Consider the following 18,101-nt stretch of genomic DNA (forward strand, 5'->3'; position numbering starts at 1 on the left):
ACGTGCCAAGATTAGATCTACAGTATCTTATTCCATCTTCTTTTTATCTATAATTATAGAAAATTTTCCTGGAGGAATGCAAAAATGGTGTCCAAATCCATCACCAAAGGGCAGATGAATAATATAAAAGCCTTCTTAGACTTTTCCATTGAGAAATGCAAATTGCAACGGGAATTGGTCGTTGTTTTCAAGACCAAATCATGTTCACACACTTGATTTCTAAGAATAACTATCCACTTTTCTATGTAAATAGATCGAAATCCAACAAAGAAGAAAACAAAATAGACAGATATAATAATAATAAAGTGAAAAAGGAATGAGGTGGTCAATTTGGAAATAATTCTTACCATGGTTGGAAATTCAATATTGATTACTAAATAGTAATTATGGGTTATTAAATAAATAAAAATTTTAATTTTATGATTTACAAGTCAATGCAAACGCATAATTAATAATTAATTAACCTTTGAAGATGCGAGGCATGTACTTGGAATATTACTTGTTTGTTGAGACGTGGGTGTTCTGCCTGAAAAATAAAATTAAAAGGAAAAAAAGAAGAAGCTTTTTTATTAATTGGGATTAGGCGAGAAATATAATTAAAAAACACTTTTAGCTGGCAAAATATGATATTTTTTCTTAAAATAATAATAATAATAATAATAATAATAATAATAATAATAATAATAATAAAGTGTGATCTTTTTTTTTTTTTTGTTCGAACAACTTTTGGCGTATTGAGAAAAAATATATTTGGGGGAGTTTGAATATTATTAATGCATGTTAAAGAGTCCAATATAATACCTAACCTAATTTATTGCCTCCATGGAATCTCCATATTTTCTTCTTTACAAAATTAGTCAAATTATTTAATGGGCCATATTTCAGTTTTGATTTCACTTTCAATTCCACTTATTTCATATTTTTTTTTTTTTTTTTTGCTGTTGTTGTTGTTGTCATTTGGATGCACAAGGAACAGCTGAGTTTGAGTTGGTCATATTTTATTTATTATAGATCTGACCCCTTCTCTTTTAATGCTTTGCCAATTTCAAACTCTTCCCTTTCACCACTTTACTGAGAGGAGAGAAATCTTTTCCCCCCAAACGTCACTTACTTATTTATTTTTTCCATAAAAGTATTAATATAAATAATTTAAATTTCCATACTTAATGTTGGATAAGTTTAAAAATATTATTTAAATTTGAATTTAACTTAATTTAGAATTCATTGTTATTATAAGTTTTAATTAAGTATGATAATTGATGCCAATTTTGTGCAAGCGGTTTCGCCATTATTACTAAATTAGACAATTAATTAATAAAATAATGTGAAGATGAGAGAGAGAGATCAGATTGAACCTTGATCCCATACGACGAGTCGAGCATATTCATTTTTTTTTTAAATTAGCAAAAGAAAAGTATGTAATTATGAATTAATCGTGACAATACTATTAATATATATGTGCATATCCTCGAGTTTTTATTAATTTAAGTGTTTAGGTCCTGTATTTAAAGAATACCCATTATTGATTGCTTGTAATGATTCTATATGCTAGTGCATAGGTTTGTAGAGAAATAGGGTTAAGCATATATTAATCGATAATCATCTTGCTTTGCCTTAATTTGATGAGTAATAATATAAGAGAGTGTAAGTTTAAATGCATTGAAGTGTATTATCCTCTTATTTATAGATTGAAGAAGGATTATTAAATTTATAAAAAAATTTCAATGACATGTTCACATTATAATAAATTAAAATTTTGGTTAAACAAAAATAAAACCATTTTAATTGATATTAATAAGCATCTATTAAATTTCTGGGCAGTTAAAATCTATTTACATAATTATTAATGGATATTTAAGGGTCAGTAATAGTATTTAACATATTTTAAAATATTTATATTGTGACACTTTAAAAGAATATAAATAGAGTTTTTAAATACGTATATTTTCCATAAAGTTTAGAAAATTCTTAGTCAATATGAATATACATTGACTACACAAACCTAACCAATAAAATAATCATAATCGATGATTAATGGAGAGCCATTAACACGACCCTCCTCTTGATATGGGGCAACGAGCACCTCTTTTTCATTAACGAGGAGGCCAAGTGTGAAGGAATGGTTTGCTGCCAATTTATTGAGACCCTACAAAGATTAATTATGGTTAAAAATTTGGTAATTTTAGGTGATGAGTCAGAAATTCCAAAGCACTTTTATGAATATAAGGAGAGAAGGTGCCCCTGTCCCATATGCTAAATGTCTGTGTAACTGAATAATTGATGTTAAGGCTAAGAATCAATCCAGACATATATGTCGGGTTCACTTAAATTGCGACAAAATTTATATTGAATATGGTTAATAGAATTATTAACAGAAAATTCTGAGCAGGCAGATGACCATTTTTCGTTCAAAGATCTTCTGCTTCTCTGAGTCATTGGTGTGATTAGATTCATTCAGTTTCAGACAACGCCTGGAAAGTGCAGCTAAGTGATTATAAAAATGGTTGAACAGAAGCTTCACGTCAGTCACTTTCTGGTCCTACTGAACCTCAGAGTAAACAAAACAACGCCATTAATGTTTGTTGTCCTTCCGAGTAGGACAGATTTTCATTGTCGGTGCTTCAAAATGAAGAAAAGTTTTGACAGAAATTTTTTTCTGTACTTCTCTCAACTAAAGCTTAGGAGCAATAAACCCGGGTTCGACTCCCGGAAAACACTTTTTTAATGTAAATTTTTTACTATTAACGGGAAAGAATATTACACTGCATATATTTTACATCGATTTTACTCTCATAAAAAATTTGGGGAAAATGCATTTATTTACTTTTAATCCCTATAAAATCGAAGAATCTTGCGCGTCAGAAATCGCATTGAAGAACAACGTCATCAGCTTTTGATGAGTCAAGTGAAGGCAACTGTGGGGCACTCTTGGACTCAATATTGGTTGTGGTGGTGGAACCAGAGGAAGAAACTGTTATATAAACAGCACTGGGTCGTGATTCTGGCAAATCCATTAAAGGTTCATCAGGGTTCAGGAATATTTGAACCACTTTCCTTATCTTGGGACGTTGTGTAGAATCAGGATGCAGGCAAGCAAGACCAACTATTAATGTCCTCTTTACTTGTTCTTCATCAAATTCGCTTTCTAGCTTGGGATCCACACAGTTTAGCAATTCATTTTGACCATAGGAATTCCATACATAATCCACTAAGCTGTTTTCGTCCATAATTCCCTTTGATCTTCTCCCACAAACGACTTCAATTACTACCATACCGAAGCTATAAACATCAGATTCCGGCGTTGATTTCCCGGTGAAGCCTACTTCTGGAGCCAAATATCCTGGAGTTCCTGCTAACATGGTTGTCACCGAGTCATCATTCTGGAGCAACCTTGCTAGCCCAAAATCACCTAGATGAGCATTGAATTCCTCATCCAACATAACATTGTTAGGCTTAACGTCTCGGTGAACGACGGGGTTACTGCTGTCTTCGTGGAGATAAAGCAATGCCGATGCTAATCCTGTTAATATCTTGAATCTAGTATCCCAATCGAGAAATTTCTTGCCAAAATAACGATCAAGGCTCCCGTTCGGCATGTACTCGTAGACCAAGAGGTGATGTTCACCTTCATGGCACCACCCTTGGAGTTGCACTATGTTTTTGTGCCTTAGCCGCCCTATGGTACATATTTCCGCAAAGTACTCCTTCTCACCTGTTACGTGCACGTTAAGAAACCATGAAAAGTTCACAAAACTTGTTACTAATGAAATAACAAATCATGTTCTATAATTTCTGATGTATTGCTAAGTAGAAGAAACCTTGTTTTGAAGTTGCTGAAATCTTCTTAACAGCTACGATTGTTGGGGGATCATCTTTTAAGGTTCCTTTGTAAACACTTCCAAATCCACCAGTTCCAAGCAGATTTTCCTTACTGAAATTATGAGTAGCCTTTGCAAGCATCTTGTGGGTGAACATTTTCGGCACGTTTGCCGCAGTTCTCGATCGGATTTCGATATCAACTTTCTTCTTAACCATCTCCTTTTTCCTTTTTACAAGTCTTCGAAATGATGGGAGAAAGCATATTAATACAATCAATAATCCCATGATGAGAGGAACAACGATCAACAAAATAGTTTTCATCTTAAAGTATTTGGAGCCATGGTTGTTGAGATCCGGCAATGGAATTGTTGAGAAAGTCCAATCAAGGACATGATGGCTTTCTGGGACTCGGCCAGTTGCTGCAGTGAAGCCGACAAAGACACTGCTTGGAACTGTGTCTTCCATCTCAATAGAGTGGTTAAGTACTCTCACTAACATGTCCCCAGAGTATGCCATAGATATCTCCAGCAGCTTTTTCCAACCGTGATAATCGATTCTAACCTTGATGTTTCTTCCACTTTTAAGATCAATACCTGTAGCGTTAAGGCTTTCAGCAGCAACTGGGTTAATTATACTTATTGTGTCGATACCAATGTGGTTTGCATCTGGATCCCATTCATTCTTGTAAGTATCCAACTCCACAGCTAACTGCTGAACCACGCCACCTAAAATTTGGTATGAAATTGGTTCTTGATTACTTATAAGATGTAGTAATGCAAAAAGGACGAGAGATGGTGCAGATTGTGAAATTACATAAAAACGTACAAGGGATAGATTTTGTATAATGTTTTGAAGGAGATTTTGGGCTACCTTGAGTTGATGGGTCCATGATGCCAAGATATGATCCAGTGCTGGAAGGTGGTGAACTTGCATTATCTTGTGCAAAAATGAAAGCCATACCATCCCCAGAGACATTAGAATTTGGGAAGGGAGAAATCCTGATGGTAAAGGTGGTGGAGAAAGAGGCTGGCCAGGCAACCACTTGTTGGTGGAATAGAACCCGACCAACCTTCTCCAGTGGTGAAGTTGAATTGTTGTTAGGCTCTGGTGTCAGGCTCAGGTATCCATTGCCTGCTGTCACGGAGCCCATGCAGATTAAGCTGCCATTTATGCAACTGTTAGGATCAAAGGACGGGAAAGAAAAAGTGTGTGGATCAATAAGAGAGGTTGAAGAGGCTTGGTCTAGGAAGGCATAGAGGAATAGCAGCAACAACATGGTCGCAATTGCAAATTTGTAAATGGAAACTACAATATAAAACAAAGGTTATTTTCCATTGCAACGAACGTATATAGAAGGTGAAAATTTGATGTTTATCTTGTCCTTATCGTTTGTTTTCATGAAATTGGAATGTTTCAAAGAAATATTGCAAAATAAATGATATTTGAGAGAAATTTCCAAGCAGAGGCAACCAAAATTCATTTTTCTGTAGTCATACGCGAGCCAGTAATAACCAGTATCGTTTGACTAAAACAAGAAATGCAAGTGCTTGTCTTTTTCAGCGAACTTCTAAATTAGAGAGAGAAAGAACGAAATACCATTGGACTTCCTTTCTAGCAAAAACAAAATGTCCAGGTAAATAAAAAGAGATTCTATTGTGATGATAAGGATATCTTCCAAATATTAAATATTTCTTGTTCATACCATTACTCTCATCAGCGCCTTATTATAAAGGGCCGAGCTAGAATAAGAACAGATACTGGGCTAAAATAGACGTGCAACGTGATATAACATCCAAAACAAAACCCGTGATCATCATTTTTGTAATTAGTAAATCATAATGAGCTTCTAATCTAATTAATACAGATAGGTAGTTACTATCTCCAAATTATAACAGATACTAAAATATAGCATGCAACTCTAGCATAGTGAAAACAATGTCCTCAAAAGGGAAAATTTTCCCAAAAGATAAAGCTGAATACCAATTTAAATTCTTAACAAGGCTACAATAAGAAAGTTAAAACCGACCGGCATTGCATCTGCTGCTCCTCCCAAGCAACTGATTTAAAAGCATTCCATATCTGAGAACAACACGTGGCCTCCAGCAAACCACACAATCAATTCCTGATTTCGACTAGAAAACTAGGCTTCTGCAGAACGAACTTCCTTTATGACGGCACTACAGCAACAAATCATTTAGCATTAGAAAATATTTTGGTTCCCACCAAAGAAAATGATATGAAAATAAAAACTGACATCCATCATAACGCCAATATATCATACAGAAAGAGAAACAAAAGTAAGGTACTTCAATGCTACGTAGTTAGGCCAACCAAATACCAACGGCAGCAATGAGTACGGCAAACCGAAAACATATTAAACCAAGCAAGAATGGAGAGATGAATAATGCCTTGAGATCACTGACAAGAAACATAAATGTCCTACTAGTTATATAAAATACAGATGGACGACAAAAGGAAACATACTGTATGTAGATGTATCAATCTGCTCAGGAAGCTCCTTTATATCGACCTCAAACCTCTCTTGGACCTGCAATAGATTCATTAAGTTGATTAGAGGATAAATCACGGGTCAAAATATGTTCGGAAGTTCTTAATACCAACCTGGTTGAGCACATCAGAATCTGAAGCAGAAGAAACAAAAGTAATTGCAAGACCCTTGGTGCCAAACCTACCAGCTCTTCCAACCTGCCAATAAGATCAGCTATTATTACACATTAAATTTAAATAGAAGCAAGACTAATATGATAATGCAGACAGATCAAAACCCACCCTGTGCAGGTATGTATCAGCAGAATCAGGCATGTCATAGTTGATGACAATGTTAACACGTTCAATGTCAATTCCCCTTCCAACCAAATCTGTGGCCACAAGAATTCTTTTATGCCCCTCCTTAAAACCTTTGTAGCGAGTTAACCTACAAATCATCAAAAGTGAAACCACATAATATTTAATCAAGGAACATTACCTTCTGGATACTGGAACAGAAAAAGCGGCCTGAGCCAATAAGTAATCATTAGACACTCCAGCCAGATGCTAAAACAAGATACCAAAATTTGGGACCACAGGAAACCAATAATACTACGTAAACTCAAAAACCAAAAAAAAAAAAAGGCACTATTTTAGCTTGACATTTATTTTGCACTCTATTTTTTGGAGAAAAAAGGAATAAAGCAATAAACAATCATGTCACATTAATGTTTCCATAGACCCAAGTGCTAAATCAAAACATTCACTATAACAGAATACACAAAATAAGCAACCAAACCACCATACTTGGAGAACACGACAAAAAACTGCCTCAAAACTTTTGACAAGAATCCTTATACAAGATGGTCCTTAAGTCATTTATTTTACAAGAATATAAAGTTTAGCCAAAGTGTTTCCCATTCAAAATTGGACAAGGTAGCAAGAATGAATCATGATGACATGTGCAAACCTTTCTTCCTGGGACATGCCAGAATGAATGCATATGGATGGAAAATTGCACTCAACAAGTAACTTGTTCAACTCAGCTGCACGGTTCACGCTTTTGACAAAGATAACAACTTGGTTGAAGTCCAACGCATCAAGAAGGTCATTCAACTTGCGATTTTTCTCCATCTCACTCAATTTGATATAATGCTGTCATTGGAAGCATTTCTTTTAAATAAACATTTAAACAATATCTTAAACAAACAAAACACTGAGGGAGGATGAGTCAGCTTCACAGCAAACCTGTACAAGACCATGAAGGGTCAACTTGGCCTCATCATCAACATAAATTTCCATTGGCTGAAAGGAACAAATGTCACAGTAAATCATATTAGGGAGCTTCGTCAAGCAAATGGAATCCAGTACGATATGAATTATGGATGGACATCCTTGAATTAAGATTCTTGTCCATCTGCCTTGCCTCCTCGCAGATCTGTTACTTAGTATTCTATTACATGACAGACACACACCCCAAACAAGGAAATGCCCAAACCTTCTTACGAACCCACTCTAAGCCCATATCAATAGCCTAAATAGAGAACTGATTAAAATTAAACAAAAATAAAGAATCAGCTCAAACAAATCAACTAATTCAGAAGCCTAAACAGTGCAAACCTATGACTTAACATTAATCTGCCCCATTCAATCTGCATAACCAATGAATGACTAGATGAAGCAACTGCACGCAAGTAGCACCACTGGGAAAGCATATAGAGATGGAGCCACCAGATGTAAAATTTTACAGAACTCTCAGGTGAAGCTGGGAATGAATTAAAAAGATACTAAATTCAAGTAGAATTGGCCATGAAAAATTACATCTTGCATAAATTTCTTGCAAACCGGGCGAATTTCTTTGCTGAGCGTTGCAGAAAACATCATAACTTGTTTATCATGAGGGGTCATCTTGAAAATCTCCTGCACATCTCTCCTCATGTCTGCAGAAGTTATGTGGGATAAATACCAGAGAGAATAGCGGCAGTAAATTAAACATTGAAAAAACTAACACTTATATGGCTTCAGGTCAAGAAAACCATACCAAGTGATTCAAGCATTTTGTCACATTCATCAAGAATGAAATGCCTCACATTCTTCAAAGAAAGATCCTTGTCTCTAGTAAGAGCCAATATCCTTCCAGGTGTCCCAACAACAATGTGGGGGCATTCATTTTTCAGTAGATCTTTGTGAACTTTGATGTTGACACCTCCATAGAAGACAGCAACCTTGATATCAGGCAGATAAGTACTGAACCTCTCGAACTCGTGACAAATCTACAAAAGGACAACACATATGTCTTATAACAGGAAGCAGACAAAGCAAAGTTTTATGAGCACAAAGTTTCCAACAATCGATGCAGATCACTATCTGACCTGGTAAGCTAACTCCCTTGTATGGCATAAAACAAGGGCAATAACTTGTCCTGGACTAGGTTCAATTTGCTGCAGTGTTGATAGAACAAAAACTGCAGTCTTCCCCATCCCTGATTTAGCTTGGCAAATGACATCCATACCCAATATGGCTTGGGGAATGCATTCATGTTGCACTGGTGTAGAACCAAAGAAAAGTGCATCGAAGGAACCCGTAGTAAGTAAAATATAACCTCCGTGATCCATTTAATTGAAACTTTATGATAGTGGTATATTACCTGCAAAATAATGCAACAAAGGTTCATATAAGAAAAATCAAAAAGCAGCATTTTGCATACAAAGCACCAAACACTAGAAATATAGCGTAACAAACAGCCAAAAGAACAAGCCATCTATAAAATTTAACTTCATAAAATAGGAATGAGAAGTGGAACAAAAGGTATGATCCATGAATATTGATATGCTTTAAAGGTGGAACTGTATATAAAGGCTAACAAATATAAAAAGGGAAGGAGAGTCAAAGATTTGCCTTCAGAAGGGTGCTCAAATCCAGAGTCAACAATGGCCCGAAGAAGCTCTGGTTTCAAAAGGAAGTCTCTGAATCCTGAACTGTGAATGCCAACATAGCCCCTACAAAGACCAAAAAAAATAAAAAATCAACAAAATTAGAACGACAGTCCTTCCACATGGATCATTTACCAATTACCACAGTAAAAAAAAGAAAAAAAAGCAGAACAAATTAATTTTTTTTCTTTCTCCAACCAAAGGAAAACTAAGTTTGTTTCATAAATATTAAATAGCAGCTAAATAAAGCGAACGGAAAGCGAATGTTTGAAATAAAGTCAAACTCACTTCTTGCCGCCCTCGCCATTGACTTTAGCAGTGACAGAGTCAGGGGCTTTCTCTTCTTCTTCCTCGTAATCAAGAAGCTCCTCCTCGTAAGCATCGTTGTCCCTTGTTTCTCCCATTTATCTACATAATCCCAATAAAACAACAAAACGTTAGGGCTTCAACAAAAATAGAAGATCGAAAAGTAAATAACCCGAACAAGGGTTTCAAAGAGAGGTAGATTCGGGAGCTTTACCTTTGAACTTAATTAAAGCAGGGAGAAAATTGAAGGTACTAGGGTTAGGGTTTGCGGTGTCTGCAAAGCAAAAAAGGGTTAGCTCTTCAAATGTGAAAAATATATATATATTTTGAGTACTCGTGGATTGAAAAAGATGGGGATTTTGAGAGAGAGAGATCTTTATACACAGCGGAAATTTTATTTTATTTCCCCAAATGCCCTAGCTTCTTTTTATTAATTACCATCTCCTGCGGCTCTGGGCTGGACCTAGATGGCTGCTGACGCTATGGTACATACAAGCCCATTTTGGGCCCAAAATTTTCCCCTTTTAAAGTCGGTATTAATTAAATGTTAATAAGGTTATTAATGTTTACTTAATTATTTATTTTTCTTATTTTAATCGTTGACTATTAAATGGAGTTTACATGAAATTAAAAGAAGAATAACCATCTTATTAGATATTTAAATCATTAAAAGTTAAAAATTATAAATAAAAAATTTTCAAGATGTAGTTTATTGGTTGATTATTTATTTATTTTGAGAATGATATAAATTTAATATCGTTGTAAAGAGAAACAAAATCGGATATGATAATTAATATTGTTTTTAATTTATTGATTAATTTATTAAATTATTTAAATTTTAAAATAATTATTTAAAAGATATTTTTTTAATTAACTAATTCGTAATGCATGGAAGAATTATTTATAACATTAAAATTATTTAAAATGGCACTGGGGCACTTCTTGCTAAGCCTTCCCTGTTGCATCAAAATGGCATCTACTTCCTCTTTAGTACAATTAGATGTCCTCGCGATGATATTGCTGTTGCAGATGATGCCTCCTTCGACGGAAGCGAACTTGTATTCATTTAACGTTGGTGGATTTTGCAGTGGAAGGGAGCATTCGTTTCTCTTTCAATTTTTATGATGAATATCTCCTTCTTGACCAACCTTTGCTCTTGGCTTGCTTCTCAAACAGTGCTTCAGTTATTTGGTGAATCTTTGCTCGCTTTTAGCTTTCAAGTTGGTCTCTTCCACTACTGGTGTTTGTAGGGGAATTTTTTTAGTAAAGAAGAAGATAAATGAAAAAAAGAAAAGAAAAAGAAAAATGTTGTATTGTTATGAAAAGAAATTAAAATTACAAGTTGGCATTTTAGTAAATAAAATGACGTGGATTAAGTGTTAATGTATTTGTTTTATCGATTTAAACGTTCAGATTATATATTTTTAACAAAAAATAGTTAATGCGTTAAATTTGGTGTCTTAAGTGTAATATTTTCGTCAACGATATTTGAATTTTTGAACAAATTGATTTAATAAAAGTATCCATATTTTACTTTAGTATCCTTTGCATATTATATTTAATGATTTTTACATGCAAAACAAAATAATATATCATTGATCTAATATAATAAAATGTGAGTTTGAACATATTAAAATGCATTTATCCTCCTATTTAAGAGTTGAATAGGATAATGCTTAAACTTAAGCATTGTTGCAAGATTCCTTAAATGTTTTTACCATATTTGGAGTTGGATTTGGAGTTGGATTTTCAAACATTAGTCTCATTTTTCTACCAGTGTTAAAGTTATTGAAATTAACTCCAACATGATTTTTATTATTATAATTTTACAATATTTTAATAAATTCCAATAATTTTAAGTCAGAGCAATTCAAATGTCACATTTTCCTTGTTAATTTTTTGAAATTTTAATTAGTATTTTATTCAATTTCAATTTTTACTTAAATAAAGTATAAGTTTAGTTACAAACACTCCTTTCAACAAGCGTTTCACTTTCACACACTTTTTACCACTTGATTATTATTAATTTTTCATATTACTTAAAAAATATATTTTTGAGTTTCCAACAAATTTAGTTGACGATGCACTCGGATTTATAAATTAATTTCAACATTATACAATTATTAATATATAAACTGTAATAAAATAAGAATTAACACAAATTATATGAAAGAAACTAAACTGGTTAAAAGATTTGATAAATAAGACAGTTTAGTAAAGTTGTTAAAAAGTTAAGAGTCTAAAAATATATATGAAAGAATGTTTTAAAAATATCATAAATAGGAGAATTGAGTAAAGTAAATTTCAAGATTGTCTCTAAACATCAAAAATTTACGATGGAAGAAAGCGCACTCAATTTTAATGCAGTTTACCAAATTTAAATTCTATTAATAAAATATTTCTTTTGTACTCAATACAAATGACAATAAGAAAGGCAAAAGCGGGAAACGGAAACAACTTCTCCAGCAAGTACTAAGAAAAAAAAAAAAAAGGGGAAGATCTGAACTGGAGACTTAAGTTCTTTGTCTCTCTCCTAAACAACTTCTTCGTGAAGTGCAAAGCCTCAAGACACGCTAAAAGCACACTTGTTTATATACTGGGTCCATCCCTCTAACTCTAAACTCACTCCCTAAAACTCACAAATACTTTGCTTTCTCTTTCTCTCACTCCTACTCTGCAAACGCGTTCAAAGTTGCTTCTCTTCTTGTGTCAAACCAATACGCTTTCAGGTTAGCAGATTTTTCTGATAACCCATTTTTCTTTTCAAGTTTAACTTCGTTTGTTTTCTAACCTTGCAATGATCACTTTTTGTTTAGAAGGGGTTTCTGTTTGAAATTAAAAATGAGAAACTGGATTTGGGTATTTCGATTTTTATCACATCATGTTAAATTTGAAGTTTTCTTTTTCTTTTTTCTTTTTAATTTCTGTAATTTGCTAAATTGCCGATTTGACTGTTTGGCTGTAATGTGGTTTAGCAGAAGATTAAAAGGTTGAATTTGATCTTCTGATTAATGGACACAGGGTTGACAATTAAAGCGAGGCATCATGTTGTTTGTTATGGTCTCTTTAAAGAGATCCAAGCTTTTACCTAAAACAATGCAAGAAGATGAATTTCATACTACTAGTAATAATTGGAATGGATTCTGTTTTGCATCAATTAGGTATATTTTGTACAGTTAAATTACGAATCCTCGATTAGTATGTGGAATTTAAGGATAAGGGCAGAAAATGAAGTCTAGATAGTATACATGTTCCATAGAATAAGGGTGGATCGTTTCCATTTTCCTTTGTTATTTCCTACTAAAAAAAAAGAAAAAAAAAGGGGTTAAATCACTGTTCTGCTATTAACGATTCTTCAATTTGTTCCGAGAACATGAAGAAGTTACTCCATAAGTTTCAATTGCATGATACATTCTGTTTCTACCATTGTCGAAGCACAAAGCTCTAACCTTTGAAACTAAAGTATGTAGTTTGTTTCTCAGTCCAACTTGGTGCTAATGCATTTTCAAAGATACCATGGTTTGAATTAAGATACCATGGTTTGAATTAACTTTTTAGTTCCATTATTTGCTCACCTATTATGGGGCACTTAAATGGCTTGAATTCCATGGGTTGGTAGCAAATTGATGCCTGTAATTTCCCCCTCTGGATAAAATGCTTTTGAGAGGAAATTTACCTAGTATTGTTGCTGAGTATGTTAGTGTTAATCCACCTAGTCGCTGCGGAGGTTGTTGTAAAAGAAAATTAAGGCTTATTTTCAATTGACTAATATGACAGAAGTCTGTGTGCTGATTTCTTAATTTGTGTTCTTTTTCTCTCATGAATATGTTGTGTCTAGTTTTGTTTCAGGAACTTATTGGCTTTCAACCCGAACTGGTTAATTTTCTGAAATATATGGAGTTAGAAGGGAGTGTAAAGGAGACTGTGGTGACACAAGTTAGTGTTGGTGGATTTGACCGACATGTCAAAGCCAGAGATTTGATGAAGTACTTGGAGAATGAAGTTGGCCTTGTCTGGAGGTGTAGACTGAAGACGTCATGGACACCACCAGAATCTTATCCCAATTTCGAAATTACTGACACTACTGTTATCCAAAGAAAAGATAACTATAAGAAGGTGGAGCCCCATGCCTTTGTTCATTTTGCTTCACCGCAAGCAGTGACTTGGGCTGTGGATGCTGCAGGTCGTACTGAGCTTGCTTTCAACAATCAGCTGTTGAAGGTTAGTTTGGGGCCTGAGAATCCTTATTACTTGAATCGACGGAGGAGGGACACAACACCCTTTAAGCTACCTGATGTCTCCCTGGAGATTGGAACACTAGCTAGCTGCGATGAATTCTTTGTTGGCTGGAGAGGACCTCCTTCTGGTGTTGAGTTTCTTGTGGATCCATTTGATTGTACCGGCAAATTTTGTTTCTCCAGAGATACAGCCTTCTCGTTCAAAGGCACAAATGAGCATGCTGTCATAAAGTGTGACTTTAAGGTTGAATTTCTGGTTAGGGAGATCAATGAAGTTAAGCAGTATAAGCAGTATTCAGAACCGTCAGGTTTTGTAGTGCTCTTGCAGCTGGCTTCGTCACCTTGGGTCTGGTATAGAACTGCTGATGACGACTTTGAAAAATCAGTTCCATTTGATCTGTTGGATGATGATGATCAGTGGATCCGGACCACTGATTTTACTGCAAGTGGAGCTATCGGTCGTTGTAATACATACAGATTCCTAGTCCCTCCCCGTCATGGTTCAAAGCTGAAGAAGGCCATGGTTTATCTCAGAGAACGAAGAGTACCAGTGGAAGATCTCAAATCACAACTTAGGATCCGTGATGAACCTGATTTTGGGAGGTTCATGTCTGATCATTTCTATTATATTTACAAGGAAGGGATTCCTTTTGAAATAATGTTTTTGGTTAATGCTGTACTGCACAAAGGCATATTTAATCAGCACCAGCTATCAGAGGACTTCTTTAAGCTACTGAGAAATCAATCAATGGAGGTCAATGTGGCTGCACTAAAGCACATCTATTCCTATAGGTGTCCAGTGTATGATGCCTATGAGAAGCTGAAAGTTGTTCATGACTGGCTGTTGAGGAATCCCAAACTCTTTAAGAGCCCTCCACAGTTGGATGATATTGTTGAAATCAGAAGATTGGCCATTACTCCAACCAAAGCTTATTGTCTTCTTCCGGAAGTTGAGCTTTCTAATAGGGTTCTCAGGAAATATAAAGATGTTGCTGATCGGTTTTTAAGGGTCACATTTATGGATGAAGGCATGCAGACAATGAATGCAAATGTGCTCACTTACTATAATGCCGCAATTGTAAGGGATGTGACGTCTACCTCTTTTTCTCAGAAAACGGGAGTGTTCAAAAGGGTAAAGTCTATTCTAACAGATGGATTTTACTTGTGTGGTCGCAAATACTCTTTCCTTGCTTTCTCAGCCAATCAATTGAGAGACCGCTCTGCATGGTTTTTTGCTGAAGATGGGAAGATAAATGTGCTTCAAATTATAGGTTGGATGGGGAAGTTTACAAACCGGAATATTGCTAAATGTGCTGCCAGGATGGGTCAGTGCTTCTCGTCAACGTACGCAGCAGTGGAAGTTCCTTCAGAACAGGTTAACATGCACCTTCCAGATATAAAGAGGAATGGATATGATTTCTCTGATGGGATTGGCAAGATCACTCCCGATCTTGCTATGGAAGTTGCTCAGAAATTGAAGCTGGACTTGAATCCTCCTTGTGCTTATCAAATTAGATATGCTGGTTGTAAAGGGGTCGTGTCTTGTTGGCCAGAAGAAGGTGATCGGATCCGTCTTTCTTTACGGACCAGTATGATTAAGTTCTTTTCTCACCACACAACACTGGAAATCTGTTCCTGGACAAGGTTTCAGCCTGGCTTCCTGAATAGGCAAATTATTACATTGCTTTCAACACTGGGTGTGCCAGATGAAGTATTTTGGGGAATGCAAAATTCCATGGTTTCTAAGTTGGACAAAGTCCTTGTGGACACTGATGCAGCATTTGAAGTCGTTATTTCATCTTGTGGTGAGCAAGGGCATACTCCAGCAATAATGTTGAGTGCAGGTTTCAAGCCTCAGACAGAACCTCATTTACGAGGAATGTTGACTTGTGTGAGAGCATCTCAACTTTGGGGCCTTAGGGAAAAATCTAGGATTTTTATTCATTCAGGCAGATGGTTAATGGGCGTTTTGGATGAACTAGGTGTACTTGAACAAGGTCAGTGCTTTATCCAAGTGTCAACTCCATCTCTACAAAACTGCTTCCTCAAACATGGTTCTAGGTTTGCTGAAACAAAGAAAAATTTTGAAGTAATTAAGGGGCTGGTTGTCATAGCTAAGAATCCTTGTCTTCACCCTGGAGATATAAGAATTCTAGAAGCAGTTGATGCCCCTGGTTTACACCATTTGTATGACTGTCTGGTCTTCCCTCAAAAGGGTGAGAGACCCCATACGAATGAAGCTTCTGGAAGTGATCTTGATGGGGACCTTTATTTTGTCACATGGGAAGAGGCTCTTATCCCCCCTAGCAAGAAGAGCTCACAACCCATGCAGTATGACCCTGATGAGCCTCGAGAGTTGAATCGCCCAGTCACTCATAAGGTAACTGTTTGTTCTGTTTTATTATTATCATTGAACTTTTATGAACCTGTGGTTTTCCAGAATTGTTTTTCTCTTATTTCCTTTTTTCCTATTGGCGAAATTCCAGAATTTTTTTTTAATTTCCTTATTCTCAATTGCAAAATACAAGTACCAGCACTTCTTAATAAAACCAACAATTTGTTCCTACAAAACAGTATTGTTTTCTAGTATGGTACTTGGAAGCTAGTATTGAAAGGAATGTTTCTATCATAGACATGCATGTTTGAGTGCCTAACTATCTGTTTTAATGTTATTATTCTTTTATGGTTATATAACCGGCTGTCTTAATGTTGTAATGGCACTATGTTGTTGGGTTGAAATCTGACTGACAGACTGTTTTTGAAATGGTTTTTCTTGTCACTGGTAGCTGTCTGTGTTGCTATAATTTCCATAGGGCAATGAGAAAAACTGTGGCAGTAACACTAGGAAGTTCTCAAGTATAACATATTAATAAAACAGGAAAAGCGGGTTTTGGATTTATGTCATGGTGAATACTTTATTATAATTTCCTAGTGTGCTAAAGAGGAAAAGAATCCTCAAATGGTAGAAACTGGAGCACAATCGTGGGAATATAATCTTGTATACAATATATCAAAAAGGGGGTCATCAGTTTATATTCTGATGAATGAACTATTTTTAAGTTCCAAGTAGGTGAAAGACATAATCTTTTGACTCTTTTGTTTCACATTTACTCTACAGGACATAATTGAGTTTTTTTCAAAAAACATGGTGAATGAGCACCTGGGAAGTATCTGCAATGCACATGTGGTTCATTCTGACCTTAGTGAACATGGTGCTTCAGATGAGAAATGTATACATCTCGCAGAGTTAGCGGCTATAGCTGTTGATTTTCCTAAAACCGGGAAGATTGTGTCGATGCCTGCTCAATTAAAACCAAAACTTTACCCAGATTTTATGGGTAAAGAGGAGTTCCAGTCATACAAGTCAAACAAAATTCTGGGAAGACTATATCGTTATATCAAAGATGCATATGACAAAGATGTCTCTGAATCTTCTGAGCTCAATTTTGGTGCTAGTGACATCAATTATGATGCAGATCTTGAAATTACAGGATCCGCTGACTACATAGCTGATGCATGGGCTAAAAAGTGCTCCTATGACGGGCAGCTGATTGGACTACTTAAACAGTACAAAGTTAAGAGGGAAGAGGAGGTCGTAACTGGCCAAATCTGGTCCATGCCCAAATATGCCAGTAAGAAACTAGGGGATTTGAAGGAGAAGCTTGGTCATTCTTATGGTTCCGTCAGGAAAGAATTCAGACAACTTTTTGAGAACATGGACTCCGAATTTGAGCAGCTCAATGAGGATGAGAAGAACAAGTTGTATGAAAGAAAGGCTTCAGCATGGTACCAAGTCACTTACCATCCTGAATGGGTTCAGAAGAAGTTAGAGTTCCAGAAGCCTGATGGCGATGAAGGCGTTGTGATGTTAAGCTTTGCTTGGATTGCTGCTGATTACCTAGCTCGAATAAAAGTTAGGCACCGGGGGACTGAAAATCTTGACTTTGCTAAGCCTGTCAACTCTCTAGTAAGGTACCTAGCTGATCGAATATAACCAGTATTTGACTGTTTTGGCAGCAAATTCTTTTGCTGTATCAGGCTTCTTGGTCGCAAAGCCACTCTGCCATTTTGAAAGATGAAGTTGTAATGTTGGTTTGTAATGCAGTACATCTCTGCTGTTACCCTATTGTTGCTATGACCTATTGTGATTGTTCAAAGATGATTTTCCATGCTTTGTATGAAACTAATATTTTTCAATTTTCTTGCTTTGCTTGAATATAATCATGGTCTTGTCTCAGTAAATGGATTAGCAAGTGATTTTGGTCCCTCCAGTATAACCGTTGCTCATTGTAAGTTCTGCTTATTGTGATCCTTCAAA

General features: G+C 35.5%; 3 protein-coding genes across 6 annotated transcripts; 1 reads left to right on the top strand and 2 right to left on the bottom strand.

Annotated features, from left to right (window-relative positions):
- Positions 1-2,380: 2,380 nt before the first annotated feature.
- On the bottom strand, positions 2,381-5,465 carry LOC108473177 (L-type lectin-domain containing receptor kinase IX.1-like). Its single transcript, XM_017774716.2, has 3 exons — positions 4,690-5,465; positions 3,819-4,544; positions 2,381-3,712 (listed from the first exon to the last, which is right to left on the bottom strand). Exons 1-3 carry the CDS (start codon positions 5,093-5,095, stop codon positions 2,859-2,861), a joined length of 1,986 nt encoding a protein of 661 aa, XP_017630205.2. The 5' UTR covers positions 5,096-5,465; the 3' UTR covers positions 2,381-2,858.
- A 140-nt stretch (positions 5,466-5,605) lies between these two features.
- LOC108473856 (DEAD-box ATP-dependent RNA helicase 15-like) lies at positions 5,606-9,905 on the bottom strand. 2 transcript variants are annotated; one of them, XM_017775644.2, is made up of 12 exons: positions 9,760-9,905; positions 9,528-9,647; positions 9,205-9,305; positions 8,679-8,851; positions 8,348-8,579; positions 8,128-8,246; positions 7,555-7,611; positions 7,277-7,461; positions 6,610-6,754; positions 6,442-6,525; positions 6,304-6,367; positions 5,606-5,996 (listed from the first exon to the last, which is right to left on the bottom strand). In XM_017775644.2, exons 2-12 carry the CDS (start codon positions 9,641-9,643, stop codon positions 5,986-5,988), a joined length of 1,287 nt encoding a protein of 428 aa, XP_017631133.1. In that variant the 5' UTR covers positions 9,644-9,647; positions 9,760-9,905; the 3' UTR covers positions 5,606-5,985. The 2 variants fall into 2 exon arrangements, with proteins under 2 accessions (XP_017631133.1, XP_052884299.1); XM_053028339.1 differs by lacking the exons at positions 9,528-9,647; positions 9,760-9,905 and having other exon boundaries at positions 8,679-8,953.
- Positions 9,906-11,935: 2,030 nt separating this feature from the next.
- Positions 11,936-18,025, top strand: LOC108474016 (RNA-dependent RNA polymerase 6). Of its 3 annotated transcripts, none has more exons than XM_017775878.2 (3): positions 11,936-12,274; positions 13,384-16,163; positions 16,902-18,025. In XM_017775878.2, exons 2-3 carry the CDS (start codon positions 13,440-13,442, stop codon positions 17,775-17,777), a joined length of 3,600 nt encoding a protein of 1,199 aa, XP_017631367.1. In that variant the 5' UTR covers positions 11,936-12,274; positions 13,384-13,439; the 3' UTR covers positions 17,778-18,025. The 3 variants fall into 3 exon arrangements, with proteins under 3 accessions (XP_017631367.1, XP_017631368.1, XP_052884548.1); XM_017775879.2 differs by having other exon boundaries at positions 13,395-16,163; XM_053028588.1 differs by lacking the exon at positions 11,936-12,274 and adding an exon at positions 12,285-12,706 and having other exon boundaries at positions 13,395-16,163.
- Positions 18,026-18,101: the final 76 nt, after the last annotated feature.

This window comes from Gossypium arboreum, chromosome 5, assembly GCF_025698485.1.
Source record: "Gossypium arboreum isolate Shixiya-1 chromosome 5, ASM2569848v2, whole genome shotgun sequence".
Classification (NCBI taxonomy): domain Eukaryota; kingdom Viridiplantae; phylum Streptophyta; class Magnoliopsida; order Malvales; family Malvaceae; genus Gossypium; species Gossypium arboreum.